Source organism: Malurus melanocephalus, unplaced genomic scaffold, assembly GCF_030028575.1.
Source record: "Malurus melanocephalus ecotype Western Australia unplaced genomic scaffold, MMel_1.1 scaffold_4, whole genome shotgun sequence".
NCBI lineage: Eukaryota > Metazoa > Chordata > Aves > Passeriformes > Maluridae > Malurus > Malurus melanocephalus.
Genome location: NW_026623236.1, coordinates 859581 through 877540, shown reverse-complemented (window position 1 = coordinate 877540; position 17960 = coordinate 859581). Strand labels below are relative to the sequence as shown.

At 37.5% G+C, this 17960-nt stretch overlaps 1 protein-coding gene across 4 annotated transcripts in view; it reads right to left on the bottom strand.

Annotated features, from left to right (window-relative positions):
* Nucleotides 1–17960, bottom strand: part of LOC130575117 (adhesion G protein-coupled receptor B3) — a 224077-nt gene that overhangs the window by 191344 nt on the left and 14773 nt on the right. For all 4 annotated transcript variants that reach the window (XM_057368800.1, XM_057368808.1, XM_057368816.1 and 1 more), the window contains exon 3: nucleotides 148–294. In XM_057368800.1, the coding sequence (XP_057224783.1) occupies nucleotides 148–294 (147 nt within the window). The remainder of the gene's footprint in view (nucleotides 1–147; nucleotides 295–17960) is intronic.

The following is a 17960-nucleotide window of genomic DNA, read 5'->3' as shown; positions in this document are numbered from 1 at the left end:
TCATTTCCCTCTAGGGGAAATGGTTACTGTATTCCTTTTGAGGAGGAAAAAAGGAACGACTCCTTTATCATCCACTGATCCCATGAGACAGACAGAGTTTCCTTGCTAAAGCTAATAGAAAATTAACAYGCAGATTTGCTTTTTTACCTGTTGACATAGGAGTGAAGATATTTTTTGGAATGACAACCCTGTCTTCTGAGTTTCGTGCCCAATCAACCATTCCTTTTCTTCCTTTCATTGGGAAATTGATGTCAGTTAAAACAGATGCAGCAGGAAGCTTCTGAATGCTAGCCACTAGCAAGACAAATCATAAAATTGAATAAAATTTGATTTCATATGTTAAAGCATCATACAGTGACAACAGTACAGCAATAACAAAAGTTTTAATGACAAATTCCAAGTAAAGGAGGAATTCATAGGACGTTAACCGGCTCAGAAAGCATAATCTTCTGTTTATTATGCAGTTTTACTTCGGATTAATTGTGTGGTATTGATTGTAACATTTGTCAGCCAGATTCTGATTAAGTTTCTTAACAGAGATTACTGAATGTACCCGCTTATATCCTGAAATTCACACATAAGGACATTGTKGTGTCTTCAGAGCAAATTTTGAAATGATCAAATGTGACAATGAAAGGAAGGGGATGCTGAAAATTGCTTTGGGAAACATAACTGCTAGATACAGGCAAATGAAGCAATAACAGAACTTTTATCCTCTATACAGGCACAATTTCAAGATAGGTCCATTGAGGAGATCCACATATTAAAAGATCTCATTGTTTTCACACAAATGAAAGTAATGCAGTATAGCACTTAAATTATTTTCCTTGAAAGAATAATCTCCATTTTGAATTCTTAATTATATTTTTTTTCATCTAAAAACCCCAACTCCCAAGCAACATCAGTGTTATATCTATAATAGATACAGCAAGGCAGAAGAAATAAGTATCAAATCTAATAATAGTCAGTTTGGAATTTTGTTTACTCATTCTGGTTTTCTCCCTGTTTTTTAACTCAACTATCATCTGGAAATCAGTTTCAGCTTTGCTGTGAAATCTAAGTACAACTCCATGGTAACACTGCCAGTTTCTAGAAAGACTCAAACTACTTTAAAGGAATTGACAGGGCTGCAAGCATTTACATACACTCAGAGARATGACAAACAACACATTTGGAGCACTGGCTCCATTCTTAATGTAAGTCATGCTGATAGCCATTTCCTGCGTCATGCCCTTCCTAATCAATTTATGAAGAGGCTAATGTARTTGGAAGAGTTTGGATATCAGGACTATACTTTGATCTGCACAACAATTTTACTGCAAAGACTCTGCAAGGGGGTCAAACATAAATGCAGTGGGGAACAGATGTAAACAATCAGAACAGCAAAAYGAGAGAACCATTAGGTGTCTCATCAGAAGACTTTACTTGAAAGAAAACTGTAATTCAAATCCAAGAGAAGAGTAAAATTAAGAAGTTAACAATATTAACTCWACAAATGTATTCCTTAATAATTGACTCTTATTTTCAAATTAGACTGGTTGTGTATAACACAATCACACTAACGAGGTGGTACTTGAGGTTGTTTCAGACTTTCCATTTAAAACTATCATCAGGGATTTACAATGCTAGTTACAATCCCCTCCAGGCTGCAATTGGCTAATGCATTCCCAGCACTAAGGAGATGCTTAGTCTTGTGAATTTTCAGGTGGTGTGTGAAGGGAATAGAGTTCAGGTGTTTCAGAATTACTGGGGCATAAAATGGATTGAGTGCTTTCACTTGCAATCAATGGTTATACAGAATATATTAACATTGTAAAAATGGATTTTTCCCAATAGTTCTTAAAATCTAAAACCAATTTTGTTTTACTTTTCCCATAAATAAAATTAAACTAMAAGTTATTTAGTTTTCAAAATTAAATACAGCTTGTATAACACACCTGCCTTTATTTTTTTTTTATTTGCACAGTATTTATCTGTGCATCTGCCTATCTATCTATCTAATTAGATAGTAGAGCCTTAATATTTCATCCACCTTTCGGATGGCAGTTCCCTTTATTGAAATTGGAAATCAATGTTATTCAACGGAATTCACTCTGCAAAACAGAAATCCACTTTGGGACTGGATAAATGGTGAGGGTCTAGGATAGTACTCTCTGTACTCTGTCTCTTTCTGTATTCTAAATAGGGCCATTTATCACGGTACCTAAACAATACTCAGAACTAAAAATTCCAAAATACTTGTTAATGTTTAGGTGAAGAATAAAAAAACCAAAACATAAAACCTAAACATTTGACTTATGGCTTATATGGATTAAATACAAATATATGTGTCTATTAGGCAGGGTCAGGTTTAGAATAGGATCTCAAAGCTCTTTTACAACCTAAATGATTCTATGATCCTATATATTCCCTTTCATGGTTCAGAAAAGTTTTTTTTAACTTACAGTCAAACAAAAGTCTTGCTTCCCAAGCCTGATTTCCTTTTTTGATAAAAAAAGTCAATCAAGGGAAGCCAGAGTATATAATCTTTTTAGATTTCACTCAAGTTTTTGATACGGTGTCTCTCAGAATCCTTCTTGTCAGAATGTCCAGCACACAGCTGGATAGACACATCATGGCATGGGTGAGCAACTGGCTCACAGGTCAGGCACAAAGGGATATGAGATGAATGGGGTGACACCAGATTCGTGACCTGTCCCTTGTAGGGTCCCACACAGCTCCATCCTTGGCCCTCTTCAACATCTTCATAAATGACWTGGAGGTGGACTGGAAGGGATACTAAACAAGTTTGCACATGGTACAAAACTGAGAAGAGCTGTTGACTCACTCACAGGCACAGATGTCCTGCTGAGTACACTTTAACAAATTMGAGGGCTGGACAATCACCAACCACATGAAGTTCAACAAGGGAAAGTGTCAGATTCTGCACCTGGGATGGGGCAACCTTGGATGTATGGACAGCCTGGGAATGAGATGCTGGAAAGCAGTGCCAGGGAAAGGGACCTGGGCATGCTGGACGATGGGAAGTTGAAAATGAGTCAGCAGTGCATATTCCATGCCCTTCAAAGTCTGCCTCTTACAGATCTATGTAGTTTATAAGGTCCTTGTTTAGACACTTTGCCAAATGATTCCATGAGGATGTGCCTAATGTGGCTSTGATGCTCCAAGGTGTGATATAATTTAACAGAATTTGACTGGAGGTTAYTAGTTCAGGCCTATCAACACTACCAGGTGGATACAAGAAATAGTTTCCACCTCTTCAGTATCACTATAAACTCTATTTTATATTTTAGGAAAGCTAATATTCTTATTAAATATTAGTCTATGACTCATTTCAATTAAACTTTGGAGCATGATCAGCTGTATTTCCATTTTGAAAYGAGGCTCTGTAGCTCAGTTTTAATCTGCAGCATAAAGTAATTACTTATTGTGAGCTGAAAATCAACAGGCCTTTTAGAGGGGAACGTATATAATTCATGTGCTGGGCCATTCATATGTCAGAAACTCAAATGTGAGTTTCTTATACATAGATAACCAGTCATCATTAACTTTGTACTGTATTGTATTCTTTTAATGTTAGTTTTCTATTAGAAAACAATGCTCTAAATACTGGAACTCAAATGATTCAGTTCTGCCATTGCCACACAAGCACTATGTCTTCTCATTTGAAAAAACACAGAAATTTCTCACAGGGTTTTTCAAAAATTATTTTAAATCACCTTAACAAAACATCATGCCCTGAAATCATGAGATGGAACATTTGGCAAACAACGACATTTTTAGACACTGTTGTATAAGTATTTTTGTTTGCTTATACAAACATACAAATTGTATACTACTGGAACAATAGTCAAAGATAATAATAATAACAACAATACAAATGTAAAGTGGTAAAAAAAGATGAAAAAAACAGGGGGAAAAAAAAAGACAAAAGAAAACTAAAATGAAAATTACCCAAGCAGAAAAAAAAAAAAAGAAAAAAAAAAAGAAGAAGAAAATAAGGAAAAAAAAAGACAAAAGAAAACTAAAATGAAAATTACCCAAGCAGAAGTTGAGGAAAATCTTCATGTGTCATGTTAAATTAAACTCTTCCAATACAGAAAATACTCTTTATTTATTTATGGTAATTCCTGTGATTCCTACCTGCCATTTTGRAAACCACAATTTTAAAAAGACATTAATCTGTTAAAAAGTATCCAAAGGAGCGTGATGAAGATGATGAAGGGTCAGGAGGGGAAGCTGTGAGGAGCAGCTGAGGGCACTTGGTCTGTTCAGCCTGGAGGAGACTGAGGGGAGACCTCACTGCAGTGTTTAACATCCTCAAGAGGGGATGTGAAAGGGYAGATACAAATATCTTTACTCTGGTGACCAGTGACAGGATTCCAGGGAATAGCCTGAAGTTGCATCAGGGGAATTTTAGATTGGTTATCAGGAAAAGGTTTTTCAGCACKGGAACAAGCTCACCAGGGCAGTGGTCACAGCACCAAGCCTGACAGAGTTCAAGAAGCGTTGGACAAAGCTCTCAGGCACCAGATGTGATTCTTGGAATTGTCCTGCTCAGAGCCAGTAGTCGGATTCGATGACSCTGATGGGTCCCTTCCAACTCAATATGTTCTTATGACTGTATCATTGTCTTTTAGTACAAGTGYTCACTGTGCCCAGATGCAGTGCAAGCTGCAGGTTGAAGTCTGGATGATGGAAGCCTGAGACAGGAGGCTTCTTTGAGTATTTTTTTTTATGCACTTTGGTATAAACTACAAGACAGTRGTTGAATTACACATAAGAATACAGGCATATTTGATGATTCCATAATAACTAYTGATTCAGAAAAATCCATGTAAGTAACCTAGTCTGATCAATTTCGGCATTGCTTTGAACTCTAATGGTTTGATTCTTAATATCCTTTACAAATACTTTTCCTTTTCCCATTATTTCATTTTCATGTTGCAGTTGCAACAACCTGTTTGATACTGCTCTACTGAAAATTTCAGAATCGGCAACTACTTACTGTTCATACCACAATCAAGTAATATAAAATATCTTTGTAACTGATTAATTCCCAACTGATAGGAACAGAGAATTTCCCATCACTATACAAATGACCTGGCTATACACAGTAATACGTGAATATTATTTAAGATTATTTGGAACAGCACAAAAGTGGTTAATTTATATGTCAAGAAAACTCAAAGTGAAAAAAAAATAGTGTAGTTTCTGTATGAACTCTTGTAGAGCATGGCCTAGAAAAGAAAAGCTGAAATCTATTGCCTTGATCCCTATAACCCTGAGTGAGTTACAAGCTGCCTAGTGCAACTTCTAGTAGCTCTCTGATTGATCTGGCTCGCAAAACAACCAAAAGATAAAGCAACCAAGTGGCATGAGTAATTTTGCCCTTCTCTTTAGCATTCATCCATTAGCCTTCTGTGTTCAACAAAAATTGGTAAAATTTCAGAATTGTCCTCTTGAATAAAATTAATCAGTTTGAACAAAAAATCTGATTCATTGAAAGGCATGACAGAAAAACAAATGGATGTTTCCTCATGGACTAAATGCAACTTCAGCTCTCACAAAGGAGATTCAGGTTTTAGAATGACAATATGCACARAACTTCCACCCCAAGAGTCACACYATGTTCCTGAGAGCATTGTCCAAATGCTTGTTGAACTCTGKCAAGCTTGGTGCTATGAAGCTGTGAACACTTCCCTTGGTGCTGTGAATCMTTTTACAGTGTCCAACCATGCTTTGAGTGAAGAACCTTTTCTKAATATCCAACCCAAACCCCACCAAGACGGCTTCAGACCATTTCCTTAGGTCCTGTTACTGGTCACTGGTATACTAGATACATATTATTCAGTGTTTAGTAAACTTCAGTTCATCACTTAACACATTTTGAGTTTTGAAACAGACRATGTCATACTGTCCATGTGGGACAACTCTTGCTAAATTTATTTCTGGGTAAAATAGAACTGCTATTGCCACAGATGATTTTAACAAAGACTATGAAAGGATTTTTCTGTTGAAATTCAGAATACCRAGCATTTCTGCAAAACACCTCTGTTAAGAGGACTCAATTAGGATACTATTTATACATTCTAGAATTATTCTTTTGACCCTAAATGTAAATGTTTTTTACAGAAGAAGTAAGTCTTTTTAAGTCAGCCCATGTTGCATACATGGGGAATAAAGTTTTGYCTGGATCATCAATAAACAGCCAGATGAACATATTGAAGAAGCTATTCATAACAGATTTTTTTCTATCCATTTGAACCCCATCATTTCAAAGACAATTTGTAACAAGCACAAATGGTGAAATCCCCGTTTAAAGGAGACTGATTTTTAGATCTCCAGATTTGCTACAGAACTGTGCATGTGAGCAGGCTTGATTAAAACCCTTCTCTCAGTACAAAGATAAACCCACTTCTTACCACCTACAAGATTATGTATAACAGAAGGACTTTGGTGAAGTGGCATCCTCTTACATGAACATGAGAAAATCAAGGTAATTTTCCTGCTGGAAATAATACTCATGAAATCTCACAGTGAACCAACATCAAACCATGCTCAGAAAAATGCTCCTTCTTAAGAAAATTCTTAAGAAAATACAACTTAACAGATCTACTACTTCTTATGACTATCCACACACAAGTGATAAATTCTTAAATTAGAACCTCCTGCTCCATGGGCAGGCAGGACAGGGATGTCCCTGGAAGCCTGCAGTGCACTTACATTCCTGAAGCTCATCAGCCCAAAGCAGACACTGTCTCTTTATTCAAGCTTTGGGTAGCAGGACACAGTACGGATATAGGCAAAAGCAGAAGGAGACACTTCATAGATATTTTCACCAATCAAACATGAACTTTGCATGAATCCTTCCTTTGGTATCAAGCAAACTGTGCCTTAAATAGGCTCACTGTTAAGAATAATGCTTTAGTTAATCAAGAAGCTACCTTAACAATGATCTCTGTATATTTCCCTTCTGTTTTCGATAGACAGTGCAGTGGGGAAGAGAGTTATCCATTATCATGATATGACCAGTATGAGATATAGAACAACTTAGAAAGCAGAATGGTYTCAGGCAATGATCAGGAGGCATTTAATAATAACTCAGATATTTTCTGCTGCTTACGTAATTAAAAAAAAAAAACATCGGTGGCAGGCAAGTGTTTTCTTTTGATTGTGTGTACTTTTGCATTCAGTACCAAACTTTGTATTTGAGGAAAAACKCAAGAATATACAAATTTCATAGACTCATGAAATACCACATATGCATATACAGTCTCACAAGTGGGTCCTGAYTGCACATTCACTATGAAAACTTTGTTCCAGGTATGGAAATAAAATCTAAAAATTAAAATTATAAGTTAAAAAATAATTAGAACATTAAAAATTGTTGCTAGAGACAATAAATCTTTCTKAAAAATAATTATGGAAATTATAAAATCTTATTGCCTGAGAAAGAGCTAGTGCATGAAAATATCTATAGCATATTAGAATTTGTATATGTTCCAGGTACTATTTCTGCATGTTCCCCTGGGTGGGGAGAAGCTTAGCATTTTTGTAATTTTAACTAATTTCTACTGTTTACTAACTATTAACATGCATACTGTAAGTTTAATATGGCTATTTGAAACTGGCTGTGGAATGTAAAGAACAAAATCAATTTGCAAATCTGTACCACAAGTTTGAAGAAAACCCAGTTCAACTAATGAAAATGTAAACAGTTTTTGTATAAGCAGTCAGAAGAAAATGTATTCTCATGATAAATGGAATGCTTACTGAAATATGTGATTACTTAAAAAACTGCTTTGAACACATGGTAGGAAGCTGTACTTCATTAATTAGAAGACAACTCCATCTTCTGGGCATTATTTTGAAGAAGATGAAGACATGAGCAGCCAAATAAACCCAGAGCCACATTAAAGGTGCTCTGTTTCTGAAGGGCCTTTATTTGCTTCTATTCCTCTTAGTATTACTGTGCATTCATGCTATTAAAACGATGGTCTCAGGCAGCCTCTCCTGCCTTGTCATAAAACAGTTCTTAAGGAAGACTCAGCCTACAGCAATATAGAAGATGGAGACTGACGCAGGAGACAGAATGAATTGGCATTTAAGTGCATGAGTTTTAATTTACAGACATAAAGCTGAAAACCACGGCAATAGTGAGGGAGCAAGGTCACCAACATTGACTGGGAGGGGAAGGTGCAGAAACCAAGTATTTTTCAGTCACTAAGGTGACTGGAAGAAGTGTCTATGCTGATGATTCTAGCTGATAACAAGAGCAAAGAGACTGAGACTGAAGGCAATGTTAAGGTACTGAGCTCAGAAGGTGGGAATGATGATGAAGCAGAGAAGGGAGAAAGAAGAAATTCTGAGACTGAGAGATCATTTACATGTTTATTTATYAAGCTTATCCAACAAAAAATACTAAAAAAAGATGGGGAGGACTTGACAGAGGACAAGAGATCAGTAGGGAGGCAAACAGATATGAAAATCATTAGCAGGGAACTGATAAAAATATCCTATGAACATTACATTGCTTGGGGTGATGTAGAGCAGAGGTAGAATGATTGCTTCCCAGAAGTAGYAAATTGAAGCAAAGAAAAGATGGCTATTGATTTATCTCTAGGGAAATGATAACTAAATCTATCATTCAGAAATCTATAAAGATGTGGACTAAGTTATGCAGGATATTGACAGATGATGTAAGAAGTAAATTCACCGGCATGGAGATAGAAAATTTGATGTAGAAAAGCCACACACTGAGGATACAAAATAAATAATGGGAATCGATAAATCTTTTTAATCACAGCTTTTTGTAGCAAACTAGAAACAGACCTACTATATTTTATTGTTGAACAGGTTTTTCATACAGAATGTTATTGTGAAGAACTTTCAGATAACATTATGAGAAAATTAAAACAGACAATTGTAAATTACTCTGGCATCGAAATACAGAGATTACTTGTATGAAAGCAGCTAGTGAATCCTAAACAGTAAAAATTGATTAAAAGCTACATCCTGCAAAACAGTGGACAAGGAGGAAATGCTTGCAGTTGGCTCGTGTTTTTACATCAACCCACCAGGAATGYATAAGTTTCTCCATTGTCCTTTACAGAAGCAGAAGAAGACAGTGCTTTCTTTACACTTCAGCTCCATTAAGACTGAGAAATTAGACAGAWAAGATCCTCAAAAAGCTCAAGCCTTTAAGTTTGTTTACTAAACAGATTGGTCCCCTCTTTGAATGCATCTGCAGTTGTTTTCCATTTTAAAAGCTGGCCAAGTCAAAAAAAGACTTACTGGTCTAACATTGCTTGCTAGAATACAGAGCTAATGTTTTGAGCACTTGAAGCAGGATGATCTGCACGCAACTGGGTCCCATCTGAACTAGAGGTTCCCACTGAAGGCATTATGAACCATACCTTTCTTACCTTGGATGAGAATGTCCATTAGGATTCAAAGCTAACACCATCAAAACCTATCTAGGAGGAAAGGAAGACCAATCCTGTATYTGAACACTCATTTGACAATGGGCACAATATGTAAAGGAAGGAAGGTTTGTTCAATTCATCCCAGATAACTGTGAGAGGTCACAAATTAGTGCTTTACTGAATTCTTGACTGATAATTTAGGATAGAGAATTTAGTCACAAGCTTAGCACTTCCTGGTCAGCATCAGACTACTTCTTTAGTGGGTATTTACTGTTCCAAGCTTTTGTATTCAACATGATGCCCAAGCTATCAGTACCAGTGAACACCCATTACACAAACACACACACACACACACACCCACACACACCCACACACACCCACACACACACACACACACACACACACACACACCCTCTACAGCTTCAGCTGCACCCACTCAGCTTAGATCAAGACACACTGAAAAAGGCCATGAGAAGTGGGGGGTCCACGGCCCCGTCACAAAGAGCTGCACTTAAGTTGAATCTGCTGTGACTGTGCATGGTCATGTAYTTTGGTTTTCTAAACCTTGACCCGAGGACTCCATACCATGGGTGAATGACCTTGGATCTACCATATCACTATGGGCTTTCTGGGGATCAGGCTCCAACCCTGATGCTTTGATTTRACTTCTTGGCTTGATATCAGATCTGCCTCATACTTATGGACTTGTCTGCTGATGTGGAATATTAGCTGTGTCTGGCTACTATCACAGACCTTCTTTTCTCTTCTTGTTTGGAGGCTGTGGGACCTGACCTTTGGCACTGAAGCCAGTGTGTATGCCCTGCTGTCTCCTGTTTTCTTACAGAGCAGCCTACTCTTGCTTCTCCCTGAACCCAGCAGCTAATAAGCATATGCTGCTAGACTAAATACCTTCTAGACAGGCTTGAACAGTCACACAGAAAATATGAAACAGAGCTGTTAGAAACAGAGATCTCCTGTGTCTCAGTTTCACGTTGAGGCCATGATTCTAAYCTTCCTCACAGGAGTTCATAACTAGGTTTTGTATTCTGGAGGCATGTCTAATTCATCTTGAATATTCTCCATGGAGGACATAAACTGGATTAAGATTTGCTTAAGGGATTGTAAAAGGTTGTCCTGGGCACTGTGAAATATAATTGTCAGGATAAYTCACACATGCTTTATTTAGATTGTTTACATCATGCATGGCAGAACAAAACCCAGTACCTCAGTGGGACATATAGACACTATCCAATATAAGTAGTAAGTTATACTAATTAGACTGAGTTTGATTTACTTGTTCACATTGCTGAATTCTAAATTAACTTTAACAGCTCGGGAGAAATAGCTCAGTATTATTATGGTCATTTCAATAAAACAACTGCACAATGAGGTGGTRCTTTAAAAAAGATCTAACTAGAAAATTTGGCCTATAAAGAATGACAGAGCTTGGTTATTATGAGCTGTTATAACGCAATCACATGAATCACTATGGCATGTGGACCTTGTGCTCAGCTCTTGTTATTTAATTYGGGTCATCCCATCTCCAGCATCACCCACTTCTTCCCTCCTACTMCCCCCAAATGAGAGGCTTTTCATGTTTATCAAAGTTGTGGGAGGAGGAATCAAAAAAGATCCAAGAAGGAAATGGAAACAGTCAACAAGTCAGCTAAGCCAGATGTTAAACCATTACTGCTTCCCTTGTCAGAATTCAGGTGCCTTACATGTTCATTCATTTGGAGTGCAGTTGACAGAGAAAGACAGAGATGCTTAATTAGGGTTGCTTGTGTTGCCTTTTCAGGGTTTTAAAAAATAATCTGAGCTTTGATGCATAGTGAACTTTAACTGCAAATAGGAATACTGGATTAACCCTTGCCTGTACTGATGAGTACATAAAATGCACATTATTATTGATCTCAATGCCAAAACTAAACTTAGAATGCAGTCAAAAGAATCAGCTCAAGATATAACATAGCATTATACCTGCAGCAGAGAGGCTTCTAAGTCTTAGAGAAGTCTGTTTGGATTCAGACCAAATTTTCAGATGCCCTTAGAGAGCCTTCAGTTTAGCTTTTACGTGCAGTAGAGAATTACCACTTTGGACAGCTAATGTGTACAAAGTACCATGAGTAAGAGAATGTCTGAGGTTTTCCTGAGGCGTGACAGATACAGTTATAAGGAGCTGTCGTTGTGCCTGGCTCTGCAACGCTTGCATTACTAACACARGCACCTGATGGGACTCTGCTCTCTCTCTGGCACTGCACCCTACCTGTAACCTATTTTCTCTTAAAGTTATTCCAATACAAATTTAGGGTTTATTACTATTKTTCTTTCTTCAATTTTTTAAGCCATTCATTGCAGTATGTTTATGAAATATTTATTCAGAGTAGGAGTCCCCCAAACTGGAACTATATTGTTTTGGTGAACTATCCCTTATTTTCTGGAAATATTGCCTGTAGGTAGAAGCTCTATAAGGTTAAAATGTGATTCTACATTGTGCAATATTCCAGAAAACACAATTATACCTACAAGGYAAAGGAAGAGTTTGTGAATGTTATTACATAAAAAATCCTGGGGATTTCTTTTTAGAAGGAATATCATTAACATGAAATATGGAAATAAGAAGCAGGCATGGAATTTTTGTTTTCTATTGATCAACAGTTTTTGTGACCCACCAACACAACAAAATGGCTTCAATTTATTGCCTGAATCTGAAAGTCCTAACACAGAATGACTTCATGAATATGCCAGAGAAGTTATACATTAACTGAAAAGTTTTGCAAATTCTTTTCAAAAATAATCTATACAATCAGTCTTCCAAAATTATTCAGTGTCAAGTGTTCCACATGTTAGTCCAGTTCTGCTATTACTGCCAGACCTTATTTGGGGTAGCTGCAATTATCTCCACAGCTAGATCTAGGAGATAGACAGAAAGAAAAAAAAAAAAAAAAAGATTTCTTGCCTTCCAATAGTATTTGTATTATAATCTGTAGTCAAGGTTGCTTTCCTAGCACAAATTCCCTGGAGAACTAGACAATAAAAAACATGCAACTATATATGAATCTTTCCCCCCACCATATCCTGATTATAGAATTGTTACCCAACAAACAGTATTTTACAGGATCCTGGAAAGAAAATTGCTTTTTYTTCCCCTTTAGTTATTTTTCTGTCTCTGCTCTGTGTAGTTTTGTTGGTGCTATTGCTTTTATAGAATATTTTTTATGTACTAAATGGGTTTTCTGTCTCAAATCCCAAAACATCTAAATGGTGCTTTATTGGAAACCAAACTGACTGTACTCTGGTGGCAAACATTCATAATAAAATTTCTAAACAGAACAAAGAAGGAACAAAATTAGGGGTCACTGTAAGGATGCTCAGTTATTTGATAATATTTCAAAACGGGAACTTTTTTTCAGAAGTACACATGTGGTCASCATTATCTGGATCATTCTCAGTATGAACTATTGCTATTATCTAAATATGATTTAAAAATCTGTGCTCTACAGTTACATGATGTTGATTGCAAAAGGGACATTTGAATTGCAATGAACCATTTTCARAAGGTGCTCGTCATTCAGTAAAGGAGATTTTCAGTGCATGTGCTGAGGCAACATACTGGTCACAGTGCTTGGAGAAAGATATTAATTGGACAAAGGATAATTTTTTCCCCAAAACTTACACAAACAGTCACATCTGCAAGAGTGGTTGGAAGGAGGATTCAGAGAACAATAAGCCTRTCAGCTTGACCTCCATGTCAGGTAAGGTCTTGAGGGAGCAAATCCTTTTGAGTGCAAACATGGGGCGCATGCAGGACAATAAGGGGATCAGGCCAAGCCAGAATGGRTTTAGGAAAGACTGGTCCTGTTTGACTGACCTGGTCACCTTCTATGACAAGGTGACCTGCACAGTGGACGAGGGAAAGGCTGTGCGTATTGTCTACCTAGAGTTTAGTAAAGCCTTTGGCACAGCCACCCCCAGTATTCTCCAGGAGAAGCTGGCAGCCCAAGGCTTGGACAGCTGCACTCTTCACTGGCATAAGAACTGTCTGGGGGCTGAGTCCAGAGACTGGTGCTRAATGCAGTCACACCTGGCTGGCAGTCACCAGTGGGGCTCCCCAGGGCTCAGCATTGGGGCCTGTCCTGTGTAATGCATTTATCCACAATCTGGATGAGGGGATCAAGAGCATCTTCAGCCAGTTTGCGGACAACACCAAGTTGGGTGGGAGTGTTGGAAGCTGATGAGAGTGTTGGAAGGCTSTGCACATGAATCTGGACAATCTGGACTGAGAGGCAGAGAAAAATTGTATGAGGCTCAATAAGACAAAGTGCTGAGTCCTGCCCTTGTTCATAACAACGCTCTGCAATGCTATGGGATGGGGGGCAGAGTGCCTGGAAAGCTGCCCGATAGAAAGGGACCTGGGGGTGCTGGGTGACGGCAGCTGAACCCAAGCCAGCTATGCCCAGGTGGCCCAGAAAGCCAATGGCATCCTGGCCTGTTCAGCAGCAGTGTGGCCAGTAGGAGCAGGGCAGAGATTGTCCCTCTGCACTCGGCACTGGTGAGGCCACACCTTAAGTGCTGTGTCCAGTTCTGGGCCCCTCACTGCAGAAGGACATTGAGGGCCTGGTGTGAGTCCAGAAATGTGCAAGGAGCTGGTGCAGGGTCTGGAGCACAAGTCCTGTGAGGAGTGGCCGAGGGAGCTGGGGCTGTTTCTGCTGGAGAAAAGGAGGCTCAGAGGGGATCTCATCACTCTTTTCAACTGCTTGAAAGGAGGTTGTAGCCAGGTGGGCGTCTTAACATCTCTTAAGTAAAAAGTTATGAGACAAAAGGAGATGGCCTCAAGTTATGCCAGGGGAGGCTTAAGTTAGATATTAGGACAGATTTCTTGAATGGAAGGGTTCTGTAGCATTGGAACATTCTGCCCAAGGAAGTAGTAGAGTCCCTGTCCCTGGAGTACACATATTTACAGACGTGTAGATGTGGCACTTAGAGACATGGTTTAGTGGTGAGCACAGTGGTAATATCTTAATAGCTGGACTCCATCACCTTAGAGGACTTTTCCAACCTGAAGATTTCTATGATTCTATGATTCTATAAACATTGAAAATAAAGCTGATGAGCATTTAGCAGAGGCAACAAAAGTAAAATCAGTGAAGTGAAACATCTCATTTAAGCACATGATAGGAATAAACAAGTTTACAGAGGTATAAAATATTTGGAATTATATACAAGATAGGATTAGAGGGAGACRGAAGCCCTTAAATAAAATCTACAAGTATGTTTTAATAAGTAAATCCTTGGGCTTTACAATAATGATACACTACATTTAGGTTATGTTTATGGAATTTTTATATTATGCCTTCTTTCACTTTTAGCTCTTTCTGTAACAGATCAATTCACCATGGATCCGAATGATTAAGCTGAGAACAAAAAAACCTCACTTAAATAGTAACCTGACWTCATTTGTCTTACACTCCTGGGAAAACCCTAGCCACTAATGGCAGAATCATCTTCTCCTTTAGTCCAAAYRTCACCATATTATGAAAYRAAAAAATTCTACCCATTTATATACTTYTTGTAAATGAAACTATTTCAACATGAAAGATGAGGATGGCAATATAAATAYCAAGTCCTAATGTTCTGCACCACCAAGAGGTTCAAATGCTGAGAAGAAGCATAATAGTATTTTGGCAAATTAACAACTTCTAGCTTGTCAGACAGCCTGTGATAATTGTCTAACACAGCTGCGAGGTAACTTTATTTAAGGKTTTTTTAAGGGATGGTTTGGCTATATTTCAGTGAAGTACTAAATAAAAGAAAAGAATCTAAMAAAACCCCAGTGCAGGTTGAACAATCTCATTTCCTGCCCAGCCATAGCTGGGAGAGACTTTAAACATTTCTAAAACCACTGACAGTGCAGATGAATGTGAACATAGAGAATGCTCAGTGACAGGTAAAAATCTGGATAGAGCAACTAGTGCTATCAATAGAAATTATATCTATATTATATCTAGGGAAAAAGCCATCAAAAATGTGCAYGTGACTCTCTAGAGAGAGACTCCCTCAAATAATGCATTGAAAAGCTCATGAGTAAATATGCTGTCAGACAATTTAAAGAACACCAACATTATGAACAGAATAAAATATTCTAACAAATGCCTACAAGARACAAGAATTACCAAATGCCTCCCCATTTTCCAAGCTTTAAAAGAAAAATTTAAAATGCATTCTTTAAGTACATTCAAAGAATCAACACATATAGCCAGAAAACTCCATCTAATATCTTGTCAAATAAAATTAAAAACAGTATATACCTAAACCATTCAAAATCCTCTGAACTTTGCTGTTGAATGTCATTTCTAAGTAGAAGAAGTAGTCCCATATTTGAATGTCTTACCCTATTGATGTGGAGTCTCTATGACCTAGATTTATGAGAATTTTGGGGATCTATAATTTTAACTTTTGAAAATTATTTCTAAGTAACAACCAGAAATGTAAAATAGATGATGCGGTATAAAATCACCAGCCATGTCTTCCAGTAGTGGAACTACTCAGCCAAGAAACAGGTCTMAGWTTAATTGGCAAAGTTAAATGACATYCACTTTGCAGAAATTAACTTTTCTTTTTGCATTGTTGACTGTGAATGGAGACCATTATTTTTCATTGCCTAGATAGTGATGCAATTTTCAAAGCTAAATGAGCATTAAAAACATTCATTCCATGCTTCTGCAATGAACAATCTAAGATACCTAATGGCAAAATGAGAYGTTCCCTTTAATCTTTATGAACATATGCTATCCTCTTGAGGTTAAAATGAAAAAGGAGGGAATAAGTTTGCTGTATTTTTGATAAATGTTTTTCTCACAAACAGGAGAAGCCTTGTGCGTGCAGATGCAGCAGCCTGCCTGCCCGCCAATCCCTGAAGATCCAATCATCCTGATGACTGTCCCACAGTTTCTTCCCCTTGGGCAGGCCAGTCTCTTTTCATTCCTCTGCTTTATTGGAGATGAGATTGTGGTGCCAATATAGGGACAAAATATGTTTCACCAAAGGGCACAATTCATRCACATATGAATGGGTTTCCAAGAATTTGCCTTTGATATCAGCTCACATTCTAGTTATGCTCCTCTACAACAGGACCAGAGAGAGACAGGATTTTCTTGACAAGTGACTACAGCAATATACTATTATTTCCCCATCGGTGTTCATGAAATCTATCTCATTTCAAAATACTTGACAGCATATTGACTAAGAGAAGATAGTGTAAGGCTGTAAGATTTTAATAACAATGTGTTATAAAAACCAGCATATAGCTAACCCTGCTATTAATTAAAGTAACAGGTGAACAAAATGGAACATTGTGTATGTTAGAAAAAAAATTCCACAAAATAATAGGCATTAAATAACAGCAYAAGCATTGAACGACAGATTATATGAAAAATTGTTCAAGCAATGATATCAAACATCTTTTAGAGAAGACCATTTCCCAAACTACATTAATAGAAGATTTACAAAGTAATGCTGCCTATGGCTGATTACGTCTCCATGTAGAGATTGCAGAGAGTGTTTGTCTGGGCATGCACCCAGTGCTACTCAAACACACTGCAGACCAGARTTGTACCATATGTTCTGAGTGAAGTAAAGTTCTTCCTCTGTCTCCTTCCCACTGTAATGGAGACTTAGAGTATGGTAAAAAGCCAAACAAAAAGGGTATATTTATTGTTCTACCAAAAAGGGTAGAAAAAAACTCTGATTTTTATGATAAATCTTAGCAAAGATTCTTCATCTCCASCTTCAGACAAAGCAGAAAATGGGGTCCTATAACTCACAGCTGAAGTCAAGGGAAACCTCAGCTAATGCCAGGAAATGGGTGAACTTACAGGTTCAGAAACCACAAGGCACAAAATATACTTCAGAACTTTCAGGCCCTGTTTGTGATTTTAGCCCACCCAGTACACAGACCCTTTGGGATGCTTTGAACCCATCTTACTGGCCCTTAGCTCTGTTGGAATTATACAATCTGATCTTAACAGAATGGCAGAGATGTATGTAGTATCTTGGGTCTATGTACTTAAGTCCAACTCTCCATATTAAAAAAATGAAATAAAAAATTACACAAACACTCAGAATTATATCTGCACATGTTTACATGGCTTTGAAACTTGACCTCAACAATATTACAGTCTCACCACCAAAATAATTATTTACCATAAAAATACTTTTCTCTGATATTATTAATCCACTAACACCCTCATGAAACTGACACAAAAATGAAATATTCCTATCCAGTCTATTACCTCAATTGCTGTCTTACCTTCAGGCTATGCAGTTTGAAAAGATCTTTACCACTATTAGGAATTAAAAYCTACAGTCATCACTCAGGAAATAATACTTTTTCAATACAGTTGATTTGTCTAATGCTCTGGATGGAAGTTCTTCCCCTCCCTTTTCTGTTTCTTTTATTGCTTGATTGGTTGGGTTTTTAGCTTTAGATTTTTTGTTTAAGTTGCTGTTCCTATTGGATTTTCTGGGTTTTTT